Below are 27300 nucleotides of genomic sequence, written 5' to 3' on the forward strand. Positions count from 1 at the left end.
CCTCTAGTGCCATCCATCCAGTTGATTAGAGAAATTTTATGGAGGAATGTATATGTCAAATCTAGATGTCGTAAAACAGTGTATTATGATTTGCTTTTGTGTGGGATTCTTCGCAGAAGGATTCACTATAATAGATTTTTCAATAGATGTTCTGTTCAGATTTTATACTTTACAGAGAGTTGTGTTTCAAAGGAAAGAAATGTGAGTCTTCACTGTTTCCTGCAATGTGCTGGGCACTTAAAATGTGCTTACATTCTAGTGTCTGCAGAGTGGGTGGTATCCCCAGGTGTATAGATACGCTATCTGAGGCTCAGTCAAAAAACAAAAAACTTGCTTAAATAACATAGCTCAGAGTTGGTGAAGTTGGCATAGGGTTGATACATAATTGTGTAACTGATCTACCCTCCTTTGTGGACAGTTTCTGCTTACCTAGCAGGTTTTAACCTAGTATCCCAAAGAAATTCCTTTACCTTTTCCTCCCTCTTCCAGTCCTTTCCCTCTCCCTCAGTTCCTTTTTGTTTGGTTCTAAACTGATTGTCAGCAACTTTCAATTAGTATAACAGATGTGACAGTATTTTAAATGTATAAAGTAACATATAAACTTAATGTAATATTTGTTAACATTGAGAATTAGCTATGTTTAAATTTTTCCCAAGTGGAGCATTTCCAGAAGAGAATAAAAATAGGTCAGGTGACCCTTTAAGGATTTGAACCCTGAAAGTATATTTTTATTTTTTATTTTTATTTATTTTTTTAAAGAACTTTATTTTTTTTAAGATTTTCAAAAATGTTTTATTTATTTCTAGGAGAGAGAGAGAGAGAGAGACAGTGTGAGCAGGGGAGGGTCAGAGAGAGAGGGAGTCACAGACTGAAACAGGCTCCAGGCTCTGAGCTGGCAGTCAGCACAGAGCCCGACGTGGGGCTCGAACCCACGAACTGCGGGATCATGACCTAAGCGAAAGTCGGACGCTTAACCGACTAAGCCACCCAGGCGCCCCTGAAAGTATATTTTTATGATTCAGTTTATTTTCTAGTTGAAATTCTCTTGGTACTTTTAACTACTTAAATTTTATTACTTGAGAGAAAAGATAAATAAAATGCTCAGTGTTGTCCTCCTGTGCTATCAAAATGTTATTTCAAAATAACTTCCTTAGCATTTATTGCTCAGGGTTTTGATTTGCATTCTGTGTTCCATTTCCAAAATGTCCCCAGAATGCCCCCCATTATCCCCAACTTGCCACTCTACAACCTGCCATAAGTAATATTGCTAAAATAGCACTTTTTCACTTTTTTTCTTTCCCTACTTTCAGAAAGGTCAATGTAGAATAGTTTGGCAAGGAAGATGTGCCAGTAGCTTAGAAGCACATTTCACTAAGGATTTTATGGGTTGACGTGCGGGCAATATTAAAAGCGAGAATGTAGGCATTTTGCCTAATTTGCAAATGCATCCTTACTCAGATATTATTTTAACAGTTCGGTATGCTACAGTTTGTATTGGTTATATCTAATCTTCTTACAACTCTGGAAGGTAGAAAATTGTACATCCCTAGTTTACAGATAAGGAAACTGAGAGGTTGACCACTCTCGCGGCTACATAGGAAGCAGTGAGTGGTATATTCAAAGGTCAGACTTTTGGGGCTCCGAAGTTGTTACCCGTATGCCATGTGTCTTGTGCTCTCAACACATTTCTCAAGGATAGAAAATAAAAACATCCACCTTGTTGAATGTAAGCAAAATTTGGTGGTGGGTGAAAAGAGAAATAATTTTTGCTAAATGAAAACAAATTATGAAAAGTGGTTGGGTCTCTGGGGGTATAGAAAAGCTTTTGTAATCTAGGAAGTTTTGAGCCTTACAGGTTTCATGGTCGACCTTACGATAAATGATAAAGATGAATGTTTTAATTCCCCGCAAAAGTATCCCTGTAATTTGGACAAATTGAAAGCGGGTTTAGAGAGAACTTAAAAAAAAAAAAAAAAAACATTTTAAAATTTTTTTTAAATTAATTTATTTATTTTTAATGTTTTGTTTATTTCTAGGAGAGACAGACAGCGTGAGCAGGGGAGGGTCAGAGAGAGAGGGAGTCACAGACTGAAACAGGCTCCAGGCTCTGAGCTGGCAGTCAGCACAGAGCCGACGCGGGGCTCGAACCCATGAACCGCGAGATCATGACCCAAGCGAAAGTCGGACGCTTAACCGACTAAGCCACCCAGGCGCCCCGACAACCTGTCTTTTTAAAAAATGTTCATTTATTTTGAAAGAGAGTGACTGCGCAAGTGTGAGTAGGGAAGGGGCAGAGAAATAGGGAGAGAATCCGAAGGAGGCTCCATGCTCAGCGTAGATGTCACAAACTGAGATAAGGAGTCTGGTGCTTAGCCCTAAAATTACCTGTCTTAAAGTCCACACAGCACAGTGTTAACAAAGAACTGAAGTGGTTTGGGTAAGGAGGACAAGAAAAAAGAGATAGCTTGATGTTCAGAGGTGCATCATGGTTGGTCCACGTGGAGCTGGTGAAATGTGACTTCAAAAATTGGGATGGGGTGTTCCATTAAAAGTAGGAGATCATTTTACATTTTTAGGAGTCTGTGGCTTGAAGATGTTAATTTTGTGACCCAGCCCCTACCCTTCTGCAAAATAGGTCAGGTCCAAGCATATTTTAGTAGCTTTGGGCAATAAAATTTTAGGGCTTCCTGATTGATAGCTTTCGGTGCCTAGATAGGTGTTTAAGTTAATGCAGGTATCTCTCAGATTGTAAATTATCGTTGGATTACAGTCTTAGAGATAGAAGTGATTTTACAAATCAGTCCAGCATCCTTTATTTTTTATAAAATAAATGGCCATGGAAGTTAAATGTGAAATCTAATGCCATTGTCCTTGTTTTAAAAGGCAAATGGTATGCATGGTCTAATATAGATGTCAGCACCTACCACTGTAGATGCTAATACTACCGCAAGAGAGGCCATAAGGCTAAAGAAGCTGTGTCACAACTAGACCTTTTCCGGACATGTTTGCTCATTCTTGGCTTCTTCACCAGTGGGGGAAATCAGGTTCCCTCATTCTAACTTCAGCACTGGTTTCCCCCTTTCTCATTTACCTATTAATGCCTCCACGTGCTCCCCGTCTTCCTAATGTATTGCGACAGATCATTCTGGAGCCTTTTGCTGCCAAAAATTAGGAGTTGGGACAACTCCTAGGACTTCTTGCCTCCCAATTTTTATCCCTCCTCAGAGCTCTTGTCATTTCTCTGAGCTCTTGTCATTTCTCTGACTTTACTCCTGTTTTAATTTACTAATTTTTTGGATAGTCCCTTTATTGAGGTATAAGTCACATACCATACAATTCACCCACTTAAAAGGTACAGTTCAGTGGTTTTTGGTGTATTCAGAGTTGTGTGACTATCACCACATTTATTTTATTTTTTGAATTGGGAAGTGTTTCCCTTTTTTTTTTTTAATACTTATTTTTGAGAGAGAGCAAGCAGGGGAGAGGGAGTGGGGGGCGGGCAGAGGATATGAAGTAGTCTCCATGCTGACAGCAACACAGGGCTCGAACTCATGAACCATGAGATCATGATCCGAGCTGAAGTTGGATGCTCAACCAACTGCACCACTCATGTGCCCCAACACGTTTATTTAAAATTATTATTTTTTTTAATTTAGAGAGTGTGTGAACAGGGAAGGACTGGGGGGGGGGGCAGAGGATCTGAAGCAGCCCCCACACTGACAGCAGGGAGCCCATGTGGGGCTTGAACTCACAAACCATGAGATCATGACCTGAGCCAAAGTCAGACACTCAACCTACTGAGCCAGCCAGACTCTCCCATTTATTTTTCATATAACCTTGGAAGAACGTATTCTCTGGAATGATACAGAGAAAACTAAGAGTTCTGTTTCTGCTTTCCAAGCCCTTAGGTTCATGACCAAACAAACTAGTTAAAATTACCTTACCAAGTGAGCCTATTTGTTCGTCATACTTGCCTGTTAAGGCAGTTCTGAAGATTAAATGAGGAGAAGTGTATCAAGTACTGTTGGAGAGGTTTCTGAATGAGCCAGAGGAAATGGCACTCCTCTCCATAGGGCCATATTCCCTAGAGATGGATCTGTTTGGTTAAGGGTGCCAAGATAAGGACCCCTCTTAGACTGTGATTTGACCAAGCTGGCCTTTTAGTCTGTCTCTATTCCTGTTCCACCACAGCCAGGACTGTATGTAGTTATCACATTTTTTGGCTTCAGGATCTTTTTTGAGAATCCCAAGGAATTTTTGTGGGTTACAGCTAGTATTTCGTACATTAGATATTTTATTACTCATTTAAAATGAAGTAATGTTGTACCAATTATTATCGATTGTATAACAAATCACCCCCAAACTTAGTGCTTGAATCAACATTTGTGATCTCACTGTTTCTATAGGTCAGGGATGTGGGTGTGCCTTACCTGGGTCCCCTGCTTCAGGATCTCATGGACTCTTGTCATCTGAAGGCTTGATGGGGACGGATCCATGTCCTAATTCACTCAGTTACCAGGATTCAGTTCCTCAGGAGCTCTTGGCTCGAGGCCTCCCTTGGTTCCTTGCCACATGGGCTTTTCCATAGGCCTCTCACAACGTGGCTGCTGGTTTCATCAGAATGAGCAAGAGTGTTAGCACAAGAGAGAAGGAAGTTGCAGTCTTTTGTCACATAACCATAGATGTGACATCTCCTCACTTTTGCCAGATTAGTGCCCTTCATTAGAATTTAGTCACTAGGTCTAGCCCACATTCAAGGGGAGGGGATTATACAAGGTTGTGAATACCAGGAGGATTGCTGGGATCATTGGGAACCATGACAGAAGCTGCCTACCACATATTAGCCTGTGTTTTGAAAATTAAAAATTGTTGATTTTCCAAAGTAAAAGAACAGACTCCTAAATAGAACAAACTGGTGGTTGCCAGAGGGGATGTGGGTGGGGGAATGGATGAAATAGATGAAGGGAATTAAAAAAATCAAGACATCTTTTTTTTTTTTAAGTGAGAAGAATGGCATTGTTTTATGTTTTTGCATATTTCTTTAATGAATGGCTTAATAGGAGACAGCTGAATTCTCACATCTGCTTCTGGATTCAATCTATGGCAATATGCCACTGTAGTTGAAGTATATGAAGACGGTCTGGCCACACATATATATGTAGTTGGAGCAGGGAGGAGTGCTTTAATAGTTTTTTTTAGACATTTGTAGAAATTCTTTGATATTACACCAAAACTTGGCAAGTAGTTTTTTTTTTAATGTTTTTATTGAGACCAAGAGAGTGTGTGCGTGCGTGTGCCAAAATGAGGAGGGACAGAGAGGGGGGAGGGAGAGAGAATTCTGAGCAGGCCTTGTGCTTTCCACGCAGAGCTCGATGCAGGGCTCAGTCCTGTAAACCTCGAGATCATGACCTGACCTGAAACCAAGAGTCAAATGTCCAACCAACTGAGCCACCCAGGCACCCTGGCAGTTAGTAATTCTTGAAGGTTAGTTGCCTGTGTGGGATCTGAAATCCTTTTGAACTTTTAGTACTGCTATATTAAAATCTAATAGTGTGTTTTGCACTTTGAATGGATGTTTCCCCCCATACATCATTTTGTAAACATCATCTGTTAGTCATTTGAAAACAAACATTGGTTTACCAAATTGTGTTGATTTTCCAAATGTTGACACATTTTGTTCTATAATATCAAAATCATGTTAAGTATCACCACTGATGTCCTCTAGAGAATCTTTGTTTTTAACAATGTTATATTATTTTCAGGTGTACAGCATAGTGATTAAATAATTCTATACATTACTTAGTGCTCACTACCTTAAGTGTATAGTCTCCATATGTTACTGTACAGTGTTAGTACAATATTATTAACTACATTCTTTATGTTGTACAGAAAAGTCTTAAGTATTGGGAAGCTGTCAAACTCATGGTAGCGGATAGTTTTCAGAAATTCTAAATTTTGCTTAAAAATTCAGTTTTATCATTGGCAATGAATACTGTCCATTGTTTGCCTTGAAGTAACAGGCTTAGTATATATATATTTTGGAGACTATGTCTGCCAAATACCCAAGTCTGAATAAACAAGCATGGGTTATCTTTATTAAAAAAAAAAGAAAAAGAAAAAAGAAAAAGAAGGTGATTGATGGAAAAAGCTGTTGGTTGGGCTTATAATTCAAGCAACTGCATTAGTGGTTTTCTTCAAGATCCCTGTCCTGCTTTGGTGTGCACCAGAAGTGCTTTATGTATACTTGATGTGTCTTCACACAGATAAGATGTGTGGCTATTGGTTGAGATTTAATAAAAATTCGTAATTTTTACTGCTTCCTCAAGGGCATTTTTAAGTAAAATGCTCCCCCCCCCCCAGCTTTGAGTATATGGTGGTGAAGAAAATGATGACTTAGAGTTTAGTGCCACTGCACTGACTTTGTTCTAAGGAGCCAGCACTGGTATTCTTTACTGTTTTTGTTACCATTAGTGCAAATGTTAACACCGAAAGACAAATATATCTCCGTATTACTATGAAAATTATGTTTGAGCTTGCAGACTTCTGTGAAGGGTTCACGGGGACCATACTTTGAGAACCACCGTCCCTGAGTTTTATCAGAAGTGGGCTCTGCTTTTCCTTGTTCTATGTTTCCCAAGACCATTCTATCAGAAGAGAATAGGCTTATTTTTCCTGGCCCTTTTCCTAAGACTTGTTCGAGGAATGTGGAATCCTAATTATTACTGACTCAACTGCTTTATCTTGCTAATGGAGCGATTCAGTAATCCTAGCAACCAGAATTTTTTTTCATTTAATTCCTAATGGCCAATATGTTTTATTTGCTAAAGGCTTGAAGAACATTCTAAAGCAAAATACATTCATCATGATTCGTGTGTGTGTTAAAATATACATGACATAAAACTTACATTTTTTAAATGTTTATTTTGAGAGTGTATGTGTGCGTGTGTGCACACATGCACAGGAGGGGCAGAGCGAGGGAGAGAGAATCCCAGGCAGGCTCCTCGGTAAGAGCAGGGACTAGGTCTCATGAATCAGATCCTGGTGAGATCCTGACCTGAGCCGAAATCAAGAGTCAGACGCTAAACTGACTGAGCCACCCAGGCGCCCCTATAATTTACCATTTTAACCATACAGTTCAGTGGCATTAATTACATCGATTACATTAACAGTGTTGTGCAAGCAACACAATCATCCATCTCCATCCAAGTACTAACCGGGCCCGATCCAGCTTAGCTTCCCAGATCAGACGAGATCGGGCGCGTTCAGGGTGGTATGGCCGTAGACACAGTCATCCATCTCCAGAACTTTTTCATCTTCCCAAACTGAAATTCTGTATTCCATTCCCCCGACCCAGTTCCTGGCAACCATTATTTTATTTTTTTCTCTGTGTATTTGACCACTGTCAGTATTTCATATAAATGGAATCATACAATGTTTGTCTTTTTGTGTCTGGCTCTTTTCACCTAACATGATTTTTTTTTTTTAAAGTTTATTTAAGTAATCTCTGCACCCAATTTGGGGCTCAAACTCACAACTCTACAAAACCCTGACATCGAGAGTCACATGCTTTTCCACCTAAGCCAGCCAGGTGCTCCCACTTAATGTGGTATTTTTAAGGTTCATCCATGTGCTAGCATGTGCCAAACTTTTCCTGTTTAAGGCTAAATAATCTAGTGTATGTATCATATACCATGTTTTGTTTGTCAGGAAACACTTGGGTATTCGTCAGGATTCTTAACTTCACATGTGATTCTTTAGGACATCTGCCACAGAAGCATTACTTCCATACTAAGCTCAGTAAATGCAGGTCTGAAATAATGGGCTTTTCCCCTCTTCCTACCTTTCTCCTTAGTTTATCTGTATAACGGGGTGACATTCTCACAATCTTAGAACTGTAAGGCTAAACTAAATAATGTATTTAAAATGTCTAGCATATAATAATTAGTAAATGTTAGGTTTATTCTTTCCTTGCTTTACTTAGAACTTAGCCTTATGTATATCATGTTAATCCTCTTTTGTAAGTTCCATATATTTCAGTCAAGTTAGATATTTTTAATTGAGGTAAAATGGTAGCATCACATATTAGTTTCAGATGTACAATGTAATAATCATTTGCATACACTACAAAGTGATTGCTATAATAAGTCTATTTACCATCTGTCACCATACAATTGACCTCCTTTACCCTTTTGCCCACCTCCAACTCCCTTCCTCTCTAATAACCACCAGTCTTTTCTCTGTATCTATTGAGTTTTGTTTTTTAGATCCCACATTATAAGTGAAATCATAAGGTTTTTCTCTTTCTCAGTCTCTTCCGACTGAGCCAGTCAGGCACCCCTTGCTAATATCTTGTTGAGGTTTTTGTATCTGTGTACATTGAAGAGAGATTGACCATCTGATTCCACTTGTGAACACTTATCCATGACTAAACATTTTTTTTTTTTTTAACTCAAAGTGATTTGTCAGATGTCCTAGCCATAGTTCTAAATTGAGGCCAAGTTTAAATGAGATGTTCGAATTTTCAGAATTGTTTTAAGAAGGAAATAAGAACAAAACCTCATGCTTGGTAGATCTTCCTTCTATAATTCAGTAGAAGATGTGTGTATAAAGATGTAGTGGGACAGACCCAGAGGTGTAGAGCAGGGTGAAGGGAAAAGATGACATGAAATAGGAACTCTTGCAATCTTTAGACCTGATCTTGGGATGTAGTGGTAGAAGTGTAAACATGTAGAATACTGTGATGTCACCCCAAAATTAAAATTAAATCAGTCAACTTCATTGATTTTTTTTTTCCCTTAAAGTAATACATTCATTCACATAATAAATAAAATAGAACCAAAAAGTATAAAATTAAAAGTAAGTCTTCATTTCCAGCTTCTCAGCACCAATCCGTCATGGCGAACAATTTTGAGGATATCCTCAGAGAAAATTTTTACCAATATACTGGCTTATATATGAATACATTTTTAAAAAATTTTTTTTTTTTAATGTTTTATTTATTTCTAGGAGAGAGAGAGAGAGACAGCGTGAGCAGGGGAGGGTCAGAGAGAGAGGGAGACACAGAATCCGAAGCAGGCTTCAGGCTCTGACCTGGCAGTCAGCACAGAGCCTGATGCGGGGCTCGAACCCACGAACCGCGAGATCATGACCTAAGCGAAAGTCGGACGCTTAACCGACTAAGCCACCCAGGCGCCCCATTAATACATTTTTAAACTTAGACATTCATCCTGCCCTAGATGTTTGTCTTTTTCCCTACTTAATTGTATCTTGGAGATCTCTTCATATTTTATTTATTCCTTTATTTTAGAGCAAGAGAGAGGGGCAGAGGGAGAGAGAGACTTAGGTGGAGCCAGTCATGGGGCTCGATCTCATGACTGTGAGTCAGGAGTCAGATGGTTAACCAACTGAGCCACCCAGGTGCCCCTGGAGATCTGTCCTTATTCTTTTGAATAGCTGCAGTTTTACCTTGTATGGATGAGTGTTCTTTATTTAACCAGTTCCTTACTGGTAGACAGGTCGTTTTGCATGGTAAGAGTTAGTAATTTGGTGAATAGCCTTTTTTGCCTTTGAGAATGTCTTTTGAATAAACTAGCCATGGAATCACTAGGTGGAAGTGAATGTGTACTCAGACATTGATAGTTACTGCCAAATACCCTTACAAAACGAATACTCTGCTAATTCGGACTCCCCAGGACTGTACTGAGGGACATGTTTGCCCACACTAACGTTTGTTTTGTGGTAGATTAAAAATGATTTATGTTTTTATTTGTATTTCTTTTTATTATGAATGAAGTTAAATATATTCTTTAACTGTGATCTGCTTGTTCACAAACTCTTGCAAATTGGGTCTCTGATTCATTTGAGGCCCATGTAAATGTGGCCTTTTGGCTGGTACAGTGTTTTCAGTTACTGTTTAGTAAATTGATCTTCCTGTCCTTTAAAAAATAAAATAACTTTTGTGCTTCTTGGTTTATTTAGAAAGGGTTCTCCCATGCCAAGATTATGAAAAAATTTTTTTACTTAGGACTTCTAGTTCTTTGTGGTTTTCATTTTTATTTTCTCAGTCTTGGTACATCTGGAGGGATGCTACAGGATATCATTCTTTTTCTCCCAAATGGTTTGGGAGAGATCTGAAATAATTTCATTTTTTTTTTAAGTGGTCTTATTGGTGAAATTTGTTTGATTTCTTTTTGTTTTAATGTTTTTATTTTTTTATTCTCCCGTATGCGCGCGCGCGAGAGAAAGAGCACGCGAGAGAGCATGAGCACACGCACGAGAGTGAGTAGGGGAGAGAGAGAGAGAGGACAAGAGGATCTGATGAAGCTGGCTTTGATGTGGAGCTCGGACTCCGTGATGAGCTCATGACCTGAGCTGAAGTCTTAACTAACTGAGCTACCCAGGCAATCCAATTATTTATTTTCTTTACCAATTTGAAATGACACCATTTTTTAAAAATATAGTGAATTCCCATATATGGTTCTGCATGATCTGTTTTGGAAGACAGTGCTATATAATTAGGAATTCTCAGACAAGTATTTCATGCCTGAGGTAAAAATAAGGTCTCATCTGGGAGTTTTTATTTTGACATATTAGGAGTTTATTGTCTTAACATAGGCACACTGTGGAAACGTACACCAGAATATACTTATATTCTAGTGCATGATAATATATCATTTTATCTGTTAAAAATTAAAACCCTTTCTAAAATAAAAAAAATAAAAAAATAAAAAATAAAAAAAATAAAAAAAAAAGGGGGGGCGCCTGGGTGGCTTAGTTGGTTGCGCGTTCGACTTTCGCTTAGGTCATGATCTCGCGGTTCGTGGGTTCGAGCCCCGCGTCGGGCTCTGTGCTGACTGCCAGCTCAGAGCCTGGAGCCTATTTCACAGTCTGTATCTCCCTCTCTCTCTGACTCTCCCCTGCTCACGCTGTCTCTCTGTCTCCTAGAAATAAATAAAAATAGTAAAAAAAAATTAAAACCCTTTCATTTCTTTGTTCTAACACAGTAAAACCATTAAAGGAGGTATCAAGTTATGTAATACATATCTTAAAGGCTTTGGTCCAGAATGGTTGAAACAGAATTTTGAAATGAATGATTGATAGAGTGTTAACGCTGTGGAAAAGTTTGCTATCCAGAATAATTCTTTTAAAGACTAAAATAGCTTTACTATATAAACTTTTAAATGACTTGTATAAAGCCAAAGTCACTTTTCTAATTTAGAAAGTACATGAAATGCCCACCAACTCCATTCACCTATTTAAAAAAGTTAAAAACCACATGAGAATGTACATTTTTAGTAAGTTTGTAAACTTTGTCTTTGGAAATGTATAAAGCTTCTCAAAATACTGGATGTGTTTAGGAGGAAGGTTCATATTTTAAAAAGCAACCAAGGCTGATAGCTGATACTTTGAGAGCTAGAGGATCTTTGGTACCTTTCAGGATCTTCTCCTGCCGTTCTTCCTTTGCTGGCCGCCACTGAGCCTGCCAAGCACGTACTCCTGTCCTCATGTTCCTGTTGGGTTGTTGATGACTCTTAGGGTGAATTATTAAACACCTAGGGTTGAAGAGATTTTTAGACATAATTTAGTTTATCCTAAGACACAAAAAAGTAAAATAACAACAACCTCAATGCCTTAAATAATCAGTTATAATTAAAGATATTCCTACCCCTAACTTAGTCCTGTCTCACCTCCCTAAGTCCCAGAATTAATCACTGTTAAAAATCTTAAAAGCTTTTTCCCAGTGTTTTCCTAAATTCACCCTAGTAATATCTAGCATGCTATATATTTTTAGACATCCATGTAATGTCTTAGGCTTATAACTACATGAGAGCTGTGTTTGACCTTTGATTTTTCAAGGCTAATGTATGAAGTGAGGGAAGTTGTGTAATGGAGAAAACATAGGCTCTTGATTTTGACAGACCTGGTTTTGAATTTTGCGAGCTCCTTTTATTCTAATATCGTAGGCAAGTTACTTAACTCACTAAGTTTCATTTTCCTTTCTGGGAACAATAAGACCCACCTCTCAGAGGGGAAGGTTAAATGGGGTAAGGGGACTTGCAGGTTCTGAAGGTTCACTTTGCCTACTTGGTAAATTTTTCCAAGACTCTTTGGGAACCTGAGGCTAGCTAAGGATCGCTCCTCAGGAAAATGTATAAATGTGCAGTCTTTCCCACCTGCTCCTTCTGAAGGGCCACCTTAGCCTTCAGTGGCAAGGACTGAGTGATTTCTGCTTTTAGCACGTGCCTAGCACTGGTTGAAGGCATTCAGTCTCACTTAAGTAAATGATAGTTGAAATAATTAGGAAGTGAATGTGGGTGTTGCTTTTTAGTTTTTTATTTAGACCAGTTTTACTAAAAGAACAGCCGCCATTACTAAAAACATTTAAGTGCTTGAAACAAAATAAGTCAAAGAAATCTGGTTCTTTAAGCTTCAGCAGTATTTGAAGAGCATAACTGAAAGTTTTAAACTTTAAAACTGTTCACCTTTTTCTTTATTCACAGAGTAGAAGGGAAAGAAATTTAAATACTTTTTTCTTTAGTCTTTTAATTCCCATGTGATCTCAGTTTCAAATGTATTGGTGGAAAAAGCTATCACAGGTAGTAGATGGATACAGTGTATTCATGTTTGCAAAAAATCTTTTGTAATAGCTATTATTTGCTCCTGCAGTTAATGATTGGTGAACTGGTGGCTATCATTTTGAAGGCATCTCTTCTTCACTTAAGGAATCATCTTAGTTCCAAGTATTTAGACAGTGGAAGGAAGGTTAAGAAACATATCCTTTGATTGGGGGTGTTGGGGGGGGAGTGGCTGGGGTGGAGGATTGCTATGGTTTAGGACTCCAGTAAACACTGGAATGACCTGCCCTCTCTAGAGCCTTTATTTTTTATTTATTTTATTTATTTTATTTATTTTTTAAATGTTTTATTTATTAGGAGAGAGAGAGAGAGACAGCGTGAGCAGGGGAGGGTCAGAGAGAGAGGGAGTCACAGACCGAAACAGGCTCCAGGCTCTGAACTGGCAGTCAGCACAGAGCCCGACGCGGGGCTCAAACCCACGAACCGAGAGAACATGACCAAAGCGAAAGTCGGAAACTTAACCGACTAAGCCACCCAGGCGCCCCTAGAGCCTTTAAAGCTACAAGAACTATGTGTACTGCTCATGACTGTAGACTCATGAACAAAATGAAAATGATAGCTCATGTTTGGTGATTTTCAGGGAGAAGTTCCTATAGAAATTTATCTTGAAACTACCTATTGTTTCGGTTTCGTTTGAAATTGTAATTTCAATAAACATTTCCTCCTGGTTTTTCCTAATGATAGGTACTATGTTGGAGAACTCTATTCATCTTGGCTTTTTTTTTTTTTTTTTAAAACAACAGTTATGAAGGTAACTTATCCCTAAGTTGAAAGATAAAAATAGGCATGCTGTGAAAGCCTTGTGTTCCCTGCCATCTCCCCTTAAGTATGTTTCTTTGTATCCTTCCAGAGATTGTATATGATTCTCATTGATAAACTTGTACCACCACCACCCACCCACACCCCCAAATTGTGGCATACAGCACACCGTACAGGGTGTTTTTCCCCCCCCTTTTCAGCTTATCCTTACAGATTAGTAATTATGTAACTACCTTATTCTTTTTTTTAATAGATGGAATAGTACTCTGCTGTATGGATGTACCACATTGATCTAGCCAGCCCATTATTTTGGTAGGGTGTATGTAGTCATTTTATTTTACTTCATTTTTAAAGTTTATTATTAGAGCACGCACGTCAACAGGGGAGGCACAGTGAGAGAGCAGACAGAATCTGAAGTGGGTCCTATGTTGATGGCAGAGAGCCTGATGTGGGGCTCAAACTCACCAGTGGGGAGATCATGACCTGAGCTGAAGGCGAATGCTTAACCGACTGAGCCACCCAGGCGCCCCTGTTGATTTAAATATAGTTCACATGCAATATTAGTGTCAGCTGTACCACATAGTGATTCAGCATTTATGTACATTACGGAATGCCCACTGCAGTTTGCCATCTGTCACCATACAAAGTTATTAACGTCTATTTCATCATTAATGGACATTTAGGGTATTTCTGATTTTTTTTTTGTTGCTATAAATCCTGATCCTATAAATTTCATTATGTAATTTCACAGATGTAATGGTTTGTCTATAGGGGAAATTGAGAAATGATTTTGGCGAGTCAAAGCTATATGGCATAATTTTTCCCCCAACATTTTAGTATGGAAAATTTCAAACATAAAGTTGAAAGAATTTGACACAACCATATTGCCATCACCAAGATTCTACCGTTGATACTTTACTTTTTCATTTGTCCTTTTATTGGTCCCTTTTACCCATAAAGCCATGTTAAGTATGTACGTGCTGAGTTTTAACAAATGGATCCAACTCTGTAACCCAAACCCTAATCAATTATAGAGCATCCCCATCACCCGCAGAAAGTTCCTTTTGTCCCCCTTCTCACACAATCCCTGCCTAGAATTGGACTACTTAGTTGTTAAACCAATTTGTCCCCCAACCAGGAATGCTTGACAGTACCTAACCCTCTCCCATGCTGTGTGGTCAAAGTTTTTGATGTGAATAATGGGATCTGATACTTTTTTTTAATGTGTATTTATTTTGAGAGAGAGCAAGCGTGAGTGGGAGGGCTCAGAGGAGGGAGAATCTCTAGCAGCCTCCATGCTGTCAGTGCAGAGTCGATGCAGGGCTTGATCCCATAAACCATGAGATCATGACCTGAGCTAAAATCAAGTGTCAGATATTTAACTGATTGAGCCACCCAGGCGCTCCAGTATCTGATAGTTTTAAGTTACACTTCTCTTATTATAAGGTTAAGTATATGTTTACTAGCCACTTGTATTTTCTTTTCTGTGATTTCTTGTTTCATATTGTTTGCCCATTTTTGTTGCGTTGTGGGTCTTAACATTCTTTGAGTATCCATTTGTGTTAAATAAAAAATTAATTTTCAATGTTTATTTAAAAATTTTTTTAATCTTTGTTTTTGAGGGGGGTGAAGGGGGAGGTGGAGTGTGAGCTGGTGAGGAACAGAGATAGGGAGACACAGAATCCAAAGCAGGCTCTAGGCTCTGAGCTGTCGGCACAGAGCCTGATGTTGGCTCGAAGTCACAAATTGCAAGTTCATGACCTGAGCTCAAGTTGGATGCTTAACCGACTGAGCCACCCAGAGGCCACTATTTATTTTTAAAAGTTCATTAATTTTGAGAGAGAGAGAGAGTGGGGGAGGGACATAGAACAGGACAGAGGATCCAAAGTGGGCTCTGTGCTGACAGCAGAGATCCCGATGCAGGGCTCAAACCCACAAACTGAAATTCTGACCTGGGCTGAAGTTGGGAGCTCAACCTACTGAACCATCCAGGCACCCCAATGTTTATTTTTGGAGAGAGAGCGCGCGCACATGCATGCATGAGAGGGGGAGGCAGAAGATCTGAAGCAGGCTACTTGTTGTCAGCGCAGAACCCGATGCAGGGCTTGAACCCATGAATCGTGTGATCATGACCTGAGCCAAAGTTGGAGGCTTAACCGACTAAGTCACCCAAGTGCCTCCCAAATTAATTTTTATCTTAAATAACTGTGTGTAGAAATTTTAATAACATTTACATATGTTCTATGGTGCTTCCAATGTTATTAGCATGAGTAGTTTTTGAATTTTTTCAATTTCAAGAGGAATAAAAATTGACTATAGTAATACTAGAAAATCTAGTGAAGGAAAAAGAAGCACCACCCATAATTATACTATATAAAAATAACAATTATTAGTATATAAATGTATTTTATTCCAGCACTTTCTTCTTATTTTTCTTTTAATTTTCTTTTTAAGTAATCTTTACACCCAGCATGAGGCCTGAACTAAACCCTGAAATCAAGAGTTGCATGTTCTACTAACTGAGCCAGCCAGGTGCTCCTCCTCCCAGCACTTTCTATGTGTATGTATATACACACATAAATGTACAAGTGTGTATATAAAATATGTGGTGTGTACTATTTTGCAATTTGTTTTTATACACAATATTTGGGGAGCATCTTGACCCATTATTAATAAATACATTTCTGTAAGATGGCTGGCCAGGATAAGGGTGTTTGTATAGTAGATCAAGGGTAGTCATGAAGCAGTATATCATTGTGATTAAATGTGTGGACTAAGAAACCAGATTGCCAGGGTTCGAATCTTTGCTCTGGTATTTACTAATTGTGACCGTTTGCATGGTACTTGCTTTACCATGTCAGTTTGCTCATCTGTAAAATGGAGATCATAATAGTACCTCTCTTGTGACATTATTGTGAGGATTTAGTTAGTTAATACAGGAAAGTGCTTACAGTAGTGCCAAGATGTATTTGCTGTATAGATACTAGCTGCTGTTGCTATTTTTTATACCAGCGATTATTCCCAAGGAAAGGCATCCAGAATGGGTATCAGAGCAGAGTAGGAAGTTGTATTTGCCATTTGATGTAGAGGTCTCTGCTTAAGGAGATGAGGGCTGAGAAATAATTTACAATATAAATAAAGTAGTTGGCGTAAGAATTTGCTTCATACCGTGGCCTAGTGCAGAACCTCAAGTAAGTTCTTGAACAAATAGTCCTTACAGTAAAAAACAAACAAACAAACAAACAAACAATTGGGGCCTGCTATTTCAAGAGTCTAGCTGGACCTAGGCTTATTCATAAACAAAAAAGATTTTTAGAGCCAAAGTCCGTCTTTTTATTAGCACATGTGAAAAATCCATAAAAATTAGTTGCACTAATATTGTAATGTAATACCGTATTACTTCTAGAGATTAAAGTAGTATTAGAGGTATTTTTCTCAAAGTTGTATAGTAATGTTTAGGTACTTTCTGTGGCTTGTTTTCAGCAGCTGTTTTGACTCCTTGTGCTCTCCATCGATTGGCATTTGAGTACCTTTTATGCATAAGTTTTTGCTGTCTACAGGAGGATATGCATACCAAATAAGTGATAATGTAATATGTGTGACAGGGAGAGGTAAAAGGGGGAGTGTCTGGAAAAACAAGAAAAATAGTATTAACTAAAAATAGAGAATGATGAAATAGGATACCATGCGATGGTTGTGTGCTCTGCAGATCAGTATCCTTATTTATGCTCAGTGCCGCCAGCTCTTATTTTGTGTTAGGTAAACATTTTGACCTTTCTAGTCTTTAAACTTTTTTTTGTTTATGATAGTTGTAATTGACCTATATGCCTTTAACCTGAAAGCCAGAGTAACTTAATTAAATCGGTGACATGTTGAAATAGGTGAATATATTGCACCTATATTGCACCTGTATGTTGGAGAATATATATTCTCCAAAATTGAGAGAAAAATAATAGAAGATACTTGCAAATCATATATCTGATAAGGGACTCCTGTCTTTCATATATAAAGAACTCTTACAACTCAGTAATAGCATTACAGATAACCCAGTTAAATAAAGGGTAAAGGATCTGAATAAACATTTCACCAAAGGATTGTATACATATGGCCAGTAAGTACGTGAGAAGATTCTCAACATCATTAGTCGTTAGATGAGATACCTTCACACTATAGTGGCTATAATCAAAAGGACGGAGAATAACAAGTGTTGGTGAAGATAATGGAGCCCTTATACACTGCTGTTGGGAATATAAAATTGTGCAGTTACTTAGAAAAACAGTGTCACAGTTCTTCAAAAGATTAAACAGAGTGACCATATGACCCTAGCATTTCCATTCCCAGGTATATATACCCTGGAGAAATGTAAACATATGTCCACATAAAGACATATGGGCATTAATGTACATAACAGAATTATTCATAATAGCCAGTTGGAAATAATCCAAATGTCCTATCAACTGATGAATGGATAAATGTGGTATATCCAAACTATGGAATATTATTTGGCAGTAAAGAGAAATCAAGTAGAGATAATATACTACAACATGTGAAAGAAGCCAGACACAAAAGGTCACATTTAGATGATTCTATTTATGTGAACTATTCAGAATAACCACATCTGTAGAGACACCATAGATTAGTTGCCTCAGGCTGGGGGTAACGGGAGGGTTTCTTTTTGAGTTGACAACAGTATTCTAAGATTGGTGGTTGCACAACTCTATGAATATACTAAAAACCAGTGAATTGCACACTTTAAATTGGTGAAAAATATGTGAATTATATCTCAATAAAGGTTATGAAAAATCACTAATAGAACTGAAACACTAGAAATTAACAAATTCCATTCCTCAGGTACCCTTCTTATTAAAATTGATCCTAGGAGAGGCCTCAGGTTTTCCTTGTTGGAAATTATTCTTGCCCCTTCTTCTTCCAGCAAATTGCTTGCTTATTATATTTTTAGTGTGGCCTAACGAAACATTTTCTGGTACTATGTGGATTTTATTATCGTTCCACTTCTGAGAAATTCTGTCATGTGTTAGAGATCGCAGTCTTCCATTTTAGTTATCTTTTAACAGAGTTTCATCAATATTTAAAACCAATATTGTGATTTAATGAGCCCATTCTTATGCTAATAGTTTTCAGGGGATAAGTATAAAAATTATTCTTTATAAGTTGGGAAAGATGATATTAATAGCACCCATTTTTCCTCTGTACTGCTTATGTGTAGAGGGTGCCCGTTAACATTATCCATGTGCCCAATAGTCTATGGCAATTCAATATTTGATATAAAGTATAGATGGAACTGGTAATTCTATGTATAATGTAGCATTAAAATGATTACTTTGCATTTAGTTTGATAATATTTTTGTAGTATGTTATTTGGGCAGATTCTTGGCTTTACAGGTTTTGCAGTAATGAAATGTAATACAAGATGTTTCTTGAAACTTCATTATGAATGTTTTATAACTATAATACCTATGGATTATGTCATTCTACAGAATGCATTACATATGGAAGTGAATTTTAAAAAATTTTTAAAAGAATTTAGGAGTCTTTTCAATATTTCTAAGTTTTTAGGCTTGGAATTTGGTTTCAAACCATAACTCTGAAACTAGACCACCCATTTCTCCTTAATGCATTAATTTTTTTAAAAGAAATGAAAGTATTGTGTGTACATTATTTTTAAAATATGGAAAGCAACACATTTTTTTTCTCTCTTTTTTTAATTTACATCCAAGTTAGCATATAGTGCAATAATGATTTCAGGAGTAGATTTCAGTGATTCATCTCCTACATAAAACACCCAGTGCTCATCCCTACAAGTGTCTTCCTTAATGCCCCTTACACATTTAGCCCCCACCTGCTCCCATCACCCCTTGAGCAACCCCCAGGTTGTATTCTGTATTTAAGGGTCTCTTATGTTTTGTCCCCCTCCTTTTTATACTGTTTTTGCTTCCCTTCCCTTATGTTCATCTGTTGTGTATCTTATATTCCACGTATGAGTCAAGTCATACGATATTTGTATTTCTCTGACTAATTTTGCTTAGCATAATACCTCTAGTTCCATCCATGTTGCAAATGGTGAGATTTTATTCTTTTTGATTAAAGCAGCACATTTTTAATCATTTTGTCAAGAGGAAAATATATTCTGTTTTGGTTCTCCATAACTTTTGAACAGTGTATAAATTGCAACTTTTATTTTTTTTTATTTATTTTTTTTTTTAAATTTTTTTTTTTAATGTTTTATTTATTTCTAGGAGAGAGAGAGAGAGAGAGAGACAGCGTGAGCGGGGGAAGGTCAGAGAGAGAGGGAGTCACAGACTGAAGCAGGCTCCAGGCTCTGAGCTGGCAGTCAGCACAGAGCCCGACGCGGGGCTCGAACCCACGAACCATGAGATCGTGACCTAAGCGAAAGTCGGACGCTTAACCGACTAAGCCACCCAGACGCCCCTAAATTGCAACTTTTAAAATAAACTTTTCTTAATGTTTCACTTCAGTAAAGTACACAAGTCATAAATGTTTAGGTATAATGAATTTTCATAAAGTGAACATCTCTGTTACGCCATCTGGATCAAGAAATAGAATATTACCAAGTACCCAGAAGACCCTACTCCCAAAGGTAACTGCCCTCTTGATTTCCAGCACAAATGATTAGCCTTGCCTGTTTTTGAACTTTATATATGTATAATATATATATGGTTTCCTGCAGAATGGATGTTTTTTATTCATTTTTTAAAATTTACATCCAAGTTAGCATTAGTGCAACAGTGATTCAAGAGTCTCTTCTCCATATTTCACAGTCTCTCATGTTTTTGTTCCTCTCCCTGTTTTTATATTCCTTTTGCTTCCCTTCCCTTATGTTCATCTGTTTTGTATCTTAAAGTCCTCATATGAGTGAAGTCATATGATATTTGTCTTTCTCTGACTAATTCCAGTTAGCATGATACCCTCTAACTCCATCCACGTAGTTGCATATGGCAAGATTTCATTCTTTTTGATTGCCGAGTAATACTCCAGTGTGTGTGTGTGTGTGTGTGTGTGTGTGTGTACACGTGTGTGTACCACATCTTCTTTATCCATTCATCCATCGATGGACATTTGGCTCTTTCCATACTTTGGCTATTGTTGATAGCGCTTCTATAAATATTGGGGTGCATATGTCCCTTCGAAACCGCATACCTGTGTCCCTTGGATAGATACTACAGTATGGATTTCTGCATAGCCTTAGGTCTATGCGACTTATCTGTGTCACTGCATCTAGCAGTAGTTAGTTCTTGTTGCCGGATGGTCTGAGCATAGTACAATTTATCCCTTCTGTTGATAAAAATTTGGGTTGATTCTGTCTTGAAGCAATTACAAATAGCACTGTTTTAAACATGCTTGGCCTTTGGCTGCACATGTGTACACACTTGGGTAAAATCCTAGGAGTAGAATTAAATGGGTTGAAAAGTATCTGTATTGTCAGGTTTTCAAAGTGGCTATACCAATTTGTTCTTCCAAAAGCACAGTTCCTGATTGATCAACATTAGACTATAAAAGATTTAGTTTCCATAATGTCCCTATCTCCTGCTACTTTGATACTTTAAATTATTTTTAGGGGTGCCTGGGTGGCTCAGTTGGTTACATGTCCCAACTCTTGATTTTTGGCTCAGGTCATGTTCTCCCAGTTCCCGGGTTTGAGCCTTGAGTAAGCTTCATGTGGACAGCTGACAGCAGGGAGCCTGCTTGGGATTCATATTCTCTCTCTTTCTCTCTCTCTCTCTCTCTTTTTCTGCCCCTCCCCATGGGCACACATTCTTTCTCTCAAGATAAATTTAAAAAAAATTATTTTTAATTCTTCAGTTGGAAGTACTATTGTAACTTGAAATAATAAATCTCTGCTCTCCTATTAACTGGAAAGTAACTTCTGTCCACTTGTGATAAGAGAAATATACTAGACACCTCCCTCTTCAATTGTATTATTCAAAAGAAGATGCTCTCCTTCATACAGAGAGGAAATGTATACTACACTTGATCTTAGCCAAAAGGCCGAGAAGTGATGAGGAAATGTATAGAATTCAAATTTGTGCCACATCATATGACCAAGTAGTGTTAAGGGGGGAAAAAAACCCCATAAATGAATGGGGTTAACAATATGATAGAAGAGAGAGCAGGGTAAATTTTACTGATCTGAGAATAAAATACTAGAGTAATGCCTTTTTTCCCCATGCCTACTATCTATATTTGTTAGGGTGGGGATAGTTGCTTAAAACATGATTCTCAAAATTTCTGTGGCTTAACCTGAGAGAAATTTCTTTTTGTGCTCGTCTAATCCAGTGTGGGTGTTCTTTGTAAGAAAGGCAGCCTTCCCTTGTAAGTACATGGGATTTAGGGGCCTAGACTGTCACTTATTTCATCCTGTGGCTGTGCCATCTCACAAGGCATAGGAGACCTCTGCATTCAGCCAGATTGGGGAAGAGATGATGGGGAAAGAATGTGTGCTTCTAAGAATAAAAGTCTTGTTGCAGAAGGGACAGTCTTTATTTGGTCTTATATTCCATTTGTGGGAACTTCATATGGGAGTTCCACTGAAATATGGGGTTCTGGGAAACATAGTCCTAGGCTGAGATTTGTTGGGTAGTGCCAGCCCCACACGATATTGGAGGAGCATGGGGTTTTGCTGGGTAGCTAGTGAGCCATCTCTGCTGCACCATCTCACCAAGGATCCGACCAGAATATTAATGATCACTAACTTGGGAGAATTGTACTTCTAAGATGTTGATTATTTTAAGTGGTCAATTTTTATGTGGAAATAAGTTTAGATTTTCAACTAAATGGCATTTCTCACTTCCTTTGGTACCACTTAGTTGTGATTTATTTTAACTTTAGTTTTCTTATACTTTAGTTATATCACCTGTCTGTGAAACTTAGAAATTACCATGTTTATATTAGTTTTACAAATCAGTAAGAAAGAAGAAAGGCTGTCAACCTATGGTAGGTCATTGGATGTAAACACTGATTACATTTGATATAATCCCTCTCTCATCTTTTTTCTTTTCCTCCTTCCCTCTAGTTTGTGATGGGCACAATGGAAGAAGCTGGAGTGTGTGGGTTAGGGGTGAAAGCAGACATGTTGCGCAACTCTCAATCAAATGATATTCTTCAACATCAAGACTCAAATTGTGGTGGTACAAGTAACAAGCATTCATTGGAAGAGGATGAAGGCAGTGATTTTATTACAAAGAATAGGAGTTTGATGAGCCCAGCATACTGCACACAAGAGTCGAGGGAGGAGATTCCTGGGCGAGAGGCTCGAACAGATCCCCCTGATGGTCAGCAAGATTCAGAATGCAACAGAAACAAAGAAAAAACTTTAGGTAATAATCTGTGCTCAGTGGTTGAACATCTTCTCATGGTGCACTTTTTTACTTCTGTTTTCTTCAGCACAGGTGATTGATGAACATGGCCGGTGTTGAGGCAGTTATTGTTTAGCTAATACAGCTCTTGGGGAGTCAGTCTGTGTGTCTGCTGCATTTTGTGTAGGAGACAAAAAGCCAGAAGTTGTTTTCCCTGAATAATCCAGAATAGGCTTCCTTGACAAAATTTGGGGCCAATTTGACAGGAGTAGTATTTGACTTGCCTTTTTGCATCTTTAATGGAGTCTGACTGGAATTTACTGTGAAAACTGTATATTTATTTGATATATTTAAAAACTAGTCCTAACACTTAAGAGAAAACATAATGTCTGTAGTTCAGAAAGTGGGTTAAGACGGGCTTTCAAGGGTATGTTTTCTTTCTCCCTGCTGTGTTTGAGATTTAGGACTAAAAAAGTAATACGTTAAATCTTGTTATGAAATCTGAAATCCCCTTTTATTTTAGCCTTACTTATTGCCCCTAAGTTTTTTATACTTATTATACCTAAGATTAACAGTGTTTGATTTGTTTGGTTTTCTCTATAAAATTGTCCTTATATACTTTTAAAGTTTGTTTATTTAGAGAGAGAGAGGGAGGGGAAGGAGAGGCAGAGAAAGAGGGAGAATCTCAAGCAGGCTCTGCACTGACAGCAGAGTCGGACACTTAACCAACTGAGCCACCCAGGCGCCCCAAGTTATCCTTATTAAATCCATTTTCTGCCAACTTGGAAAACCTAAAAATTATTATAGAAAGACAAGAAATAATTTTAATTCCTTACAAATTTTTTCAAAATCAGCCCCAGTTATATGTGTAAAAGCAGATTAAGTCTTAAAAAGTTACATGTTACCATGTGACCCTCTTAGATATGTACCCAAGAGGGTTGAGAGCACATGTCATACAAAAATGTGTACACGAGTGTTCATGACAGCCTTTTCCATAATAGCCAAAAAGTTGAAACAACACTTATCCATCAGCTGATGAATGGATAAAGAAAATGTGGTGTATCTGTACAATGGAATATTATTCAGTTCTAAAAAGGAATGAAGTACTGATAACATCCTACATGGATGAATCTTGAAAACATGCTAAATGAAAGGAACCGGACACAAAAGGCCATATGATGTTTCCATTTTATATGAAATGTTCGAAATTGGCAAATCTGTGGAGACAAAGTGGAACAGTGGTTGCCACGGTCTTAGAGTGGGAGTGAAAGGGAATGACCGTTAATGGATATGGGGCTGCTTTTTGGGGTGATAAAAATGTTCTGGAATTAGGCATTGGTGGTGGTTGCACAACTTTATGAACGTACTCAATTGTACAGTTTTAAAAGGGCGAGTTTTGGGGCACCTGGCTGGCTCATTTGGTAGAGCATGCAACTCTTGATCTCAGTGATGTGAGTTTGAGCCCCACTTTGGGTGGAGAGATTAGTTTAAAAAATAAAAATATTAAAAAATAAAGGGGTAATTTTTATGGTATGTGAATTGTATCTCAAAGAAAAAAACCAAGCAGATGGAGTATGGGTTTTTAAGTCTTGATTAAAAATTACTGGCTATATTATGGTTACTTCTAATCATACTTAATAATCATGTTGAGTCATCTCTTAAAATTCTTATTGGCCTCAGGCTGTGAATGAGAGATTTAGGTATTGTGGATAGGAAGGTGTTCTATTTTCATGTCAGCCTGCGTTTTTTCTTCAGAGCAGTCTATATACCACATACCAAAGTCATTTTAATATATATTTCTAGAGGCTCCTGGGTGGCTCAGTCGGTTTAAGCATCGGACTCTTGATTTCGGCGCAGGTCATAATCTCACGGTTCACGAGTTCAAGCCCCACATCGGGCTCCGTGCTGACAGTGTGGAGACTGCTTGGGATTCTCTCTCTCTTCCTCTCTCTCTCTCTCCCTCTCTCTCTTCCTCCTGTGAACGCATTGTGCATGCTCTCTCTCAAAATAAATAAAATGAACTTAAAATATATATATATAGATTTCTAAATATCCTACATATAAAAGTAAACATCCTAAATATAAAAGTAAACATTAAAAAAAAAGTAAGAATGGTTCTTTAAGAAACAAAACATTACCACTTATTTTGAAAGACCATTTGTCCTCTATTTCAGACACCTGCTTCTCCCTGCGAAAAAGTTTTTAAAATACTGTTGTTAGTGCTTCTCATGGGGGAAAAAGTTATGTTGACATCCTTTTATATACACTAAAGTTGGTTAACACACGGAATGTGCTTTCTAAATCACATAGAAGTTAATTGCTCATAGAAAAGATACATGTCACAAGTAATTATGTGCATCTTAGACAGAAAGTACCAACAGAAATTCCTTTTGAACTTGTTTCTATATTTGTACTCGGTTAGGAAGCTTTTAAAAATATTCTGCCCTTTGTAACTTGCCCTTTGTCTTAACTTGGACACCAGTGGTTAAGCAAGGGAATTTTTAAGCCTTCAGCAAGTGTTCTTACAAATAGCTAGCAGTATTAGTGAATGAAGAAATTTGGGGGGAGGGGGGTTGCATGCTAATCCAGAACTTAAAAATAGCTTTCTTAATTTAGCTTATAAATCTCTTACTTCTAGTTATAGGCACAAATTATTTCACTAGGGATATCAGAACATAGGAAGTGTTCTATAGAATTTACAGGTTAGGTTTGATCTCATTCTTCTTCTGGGACTTATTTCTTATCTTGTTAATCATCAGGAAAAGAAGTTTTATTATTGATGCAAGCCCTAAACACCCTTTCAACTCCAGAAGAGAAGTTGGCAGCTCTCTGTAAGAAATATGCTGATCTTGTGAGTATTAAATAAAGGGAGTAAGGTTCATATGAAATACAGCAAAATATGTACGTACTTGATAAGCTTTTTAAAATACAGTTTTGATGTAGCTTTAGATGTAACATATTGTATTCCAAAATTGAAGAGGAGACTCATTTCTTGGGGCTTCTTGTTGCTTGTATGACTTCATTTTATAAGGTGATACATACAGAACATCATAATGCTAAGGTATGGCATAGATTTTTTAGAACTCAGTTTTAGAAATGAAAAGGCAGACTTAGAAACACTGTGTTGTGATGCTTTAGATGCTAGTTGGGGTGTAGTGGTTCCTGTACTTAACTTTTCCCAAGGGAATTCTAGAGAGAAAGGCTCTGCCCGTTGTAATTGAAGTTGTGAATTAGATGAAATAGTCTACTAAAACAATACTGTCTCAGGAAATCTTTATTTCACATCTATGTGCCAGACATTACTTTTTCCATCTTCCAAGACACTGACCTCATTTGTTCTTGGCCTATGTTATTTCAAGTAGCATTAATTCTTTTTAAATTATTGAAAGAAGCCTCAACATGAAAACCCTGCCATCTTGTTTAAGAATAGGGAAGTCCTAGAACCCTTTGAAGTAAGAGTTGTAGGAAACTTTTAGAGTGGGTAGTTGTAATATAAATGCTAAAAGTAATGCTTTTTGTAAAATTTCGGTGAACTATTAACAGTTTTTATGCATTTTCATCTGTTGTTAAAGCAGTCATTACATGTCCTAAATAATACTTTTTGTCATTGACCAGCTCTAAAAATGAATGGTTTTATTACTCAAAGAAGTCAAGTTACTCTCCCTTGATTTATAAAGGGGTATGTGTATTCCCCCACGGAGCTGGCATTCGGCAGCCCAGCACCTTTTATTCAGAGCAGTAGGAAACCCTGTATAACAGTATAAATGGCCTAGAACAGTCACAGATAAAAAGATGGCAGAAAACAAAGTGTGTTCTGATTGCTGGCTTCAGGAAAGGAACACTTCCACCTGCAGAAGACAGTCAAGACAGTCGGCTGTTGCATCTGCATGAGAATCCTGCTGAGAAGTGGTGGGAAAAGAAGACCAGAACACAAAAGGGAAAAGAGAAGAAAAAGCAGTGTAGAGGGCATCGTTACTTGACCCAGTATTGTGACAATGGCAGACTCTAGTCAATGGGTTAGAAGAAAGGACAAATAGTCGCCTAGGGCAGTCCTTCTCAGATTCACCCATATCATTTGGACTTCTGTTAAGAGGCACATTCTTTTTTGTTGCTTTGTTTTATTTTAATTTACATCTCAGTTAGTTAGCATATAGTTCAATGATTTCAGGAGTAGATTCCTTCATGCCCTTTACCCATTTAGCCCTTCCCCCTCCCACATCCCCTCCAGTAACCCTCTGTTCTCCAGATTTAAGACTCTTTTATGTTTTGTCCCCCTCCCTGTTTTTATATTATTTTTGCTCCTGTTCCCTGATGTTCATCTGTTTTGTATCTTAAAGTCCTCATATGAATGAAGTCATGTGATCTTTGTCTTTCTCTGATGGACTCATTTCGCTTAGCATAATACCCTCCAGTTCCATCCACGTTGTTGCAAATGGCAAGATTTCATTCTTTTTGATTGCGGAGTAATACTCCATTGTGTGTGTGTGTGTGTGTGTGTGTGTGTACACACACCACATCATCTTTATTCATTCATTATGGAGTAATACTCCATTGTGTGTGTGTGTGTGTGT

The 27300-nt window shown here is 37.8% G+C and overlaps 1 protein-coding gene across 6 annotated transcripts in view; it reads left to right on the forward strand.

Moving 5' to 3' along the window:
* Window positions 1-27300, forward strand: part of TXLNG (taxilin gamma) — a 52800-nt gene that overhangs the window by 5144 nt on the left and 20356 nt on the right. For 5 of the 6 annotated variants that reach the window (XM_039233907.1, XM_039233908.1, XM_039233911.1 and 2 more), the window contains 2 exons: window positions 22447-22750; window positions 25489-25580. The exons of the other annotated variant lie outside the window; for it this stretch is intronic. In XM_039233907.1, the coding sequence (XP_039089838.1) occupies window positions 22447-22750; window positions 25489-25580 (396 nt within the window). The remainder of the gene's footprint in view (window positions 1-22446; window positions 22751-25488; window positions 25581-27300) is intronic. 6 annotated transcript variants of the gene reach the window in all.

This window comes from Hyaena hyaena, unplaced genomic scaffold (assembly GCF_003009895.1).
Source record: "Hyaena hyaena isolate Hyena2069 unplaced genomic scaffold, ASM300989v1 scaffold_80, whole genome shotgun sequence".
Classification (NCBI taxonomy): Eukaryota; Metazoa; Chordata; class Mammalia; order Carnivora; family Hyaenidae; genus Hyaena; species Hyaena hyaena.